This window comes from Aplysia californica, unplaced genomic scaffold (assembly GCF_000002075.1).
Source record: "Aplysia californica isolate F4 #8 unplaced genomic scaffold, AplCal3.0 scaffold00002, whole genome shotgun sequence".
NCBI lineage: Eukaryota > Metazoa > Mollusca > Gastropoda > Aplysiida > Aplysiidae > Aplysia > Aplysia californica.
Window position 1 is genome coordinate 3,911,464 of NW_004797272.1, and position 1,647 is coordinate 3,913,110.

Consider the following 1,647-nt stretch of genomic DNA (forward strand, 5'->3'; position numbering starts at 1 on the left):
TGTGTGTGTGTGTGTGTGTGTGTGTGTGTGTGCTTGGCTGAGTGTGCAATAAAAAAAAGTGTGGACATCAAAGCGATAAGGAGTAAGCGTGGGTTAATAGGAATTCATTGGAATAGAATCAATTCGAGGATATATTTTAGGTTGGTGGAGTGGGTTCGTTAGCTTTTATGGGAGTTCATGGTTGCCAGGTCATATCAGGAGACGGAAGGAGGGAGGGGGTGCTGAGGGATTCTTGGGATCTGATATAAGTAGCAAAATTAAACTCTTAAAATGAAGTTCATGGTCATCGAAGCAGTGCAGGTTCGAAGACAGTGTCCGTGAAGGTTCTCTTGAGTTTACGTTTCAAAACTGGATTCTTGAGGGGGTGTTGTTGTTTTGTTTTATTCTACTTTTTTTCCTTGTAGCTATTTCATCCTCATTACCATTTACCATCATCACCGCCCATTCCCTCAACCACCCGCCCATCTACCACCAAAACCTCACGTGTTGTTTTGCCTCTCCCCAGTGAAGTTCTTCATCATCTCCCTTGCCGTCTTGGCCCTCACAATCTCCAACGGTGCTCTCGGTCAGGAGGCAGAGACGTGTGGCGACGAATGTGACGAGATGTGTGACGGACAAACCAAATGCGAGTTCATCGACGGTGTCATCCCAGTGCTGTGCGACAGCAGCTGTTACAGACAGTGCATGTACGACTGCAAGTGTAAGAAGGTATGCACAGCTTTCTGCGACGGGGCCGAGGACTCGGCCTCGTGTCTGGCAGGTTGTCCCCAAGACGACCAATGCAGTCATTTATACGAGCAGACGACCACTAGTAGTCAGGAAGACGGTGGCTCCAACGACGGTGGCGGTGACGGTAACGGTGGCGGTGACGGTGACGGTGACGGTGACGGAGATGGCGCAGGTGGGAGCGGAGGAGAAGCCCCTGCCCCCACGACCGGAGAAGCTCCTGCCCCTACGACCGGAGGAGAAGCTCCTGCCACAACTGTCGGTTCAGGCGAAGGCGCTCCTACCCCAGCTGTCCTTGTGAGCGATTGAGAAGCTCAAGCGACTACTGCTGCAGACTAGGCAATGCCTTCAATCAATAGAATTATAACCTTGTTAATCTGGGACTTGCGTAACTTGTGACATTTGGAGAATATAATCGCAAGAGCTGTAGATGTGACATATGCAGCAGTGAAAATGTGTTTTGTTGTGGTAGGCCTATATATGTTATGTTCTATCCATTTCTCAACTTTCTCCCTTCACTTTGAAAACCTCTTAGTCCCAAGATCCATGCATTGCATCACCCCCGATTCAACTCTAATGGGAGATATTAAATGTACATTTTATAATCAAACACGTTCTGTATCCAAAAGTCTGCAAAATGTATAAATTTTTTGACCACAGCCTAGTTTGCATTTTAAGGCCAGAACTTGCTGTTCTGGAACTACAACAGTTCTCCGTTTCAAAGTACAGAGAGCAAATCGGTAGCATTGTGGTGATGAAAGGGTTGTGGGCTTGCATTACGTATTTTGTCTAGTTAACCAGCTTTGCTGTTTACGATTTCAATAATTTATGATAATTTCATTTCTATGGCTCAACAGAGGCCGTTCTCTCGATTCTACATGATGAGAAACTGTATAAATGAAGCACAGTTGTGTCTGGGTA

At 46.6% G+C, this 1,647-nt stretch overlaps 1 protein-coding gene across 1 annotated transcript in view; it reads left to right on the forward strand.

The window, feature by feature from the left end:
* LOC101863630 (trihydrophobin) overlaps positions 1-1,647 on the forward strand; it is an 11,388-nt gene extending 9,741 nt beyond the window's left edge. Inside the window, exon 2 of the mRNA XM_005089031.2 lies at positions 506-1,647. Within this exon, the coding sequence (XP_005089088.1) occupies positions 506-1,035 (530 nt within the window). The 3' untranslated portion in view covers positions 1,036-1,647. The remainder of the gene's footprint in view (positions 1-505) is intronic.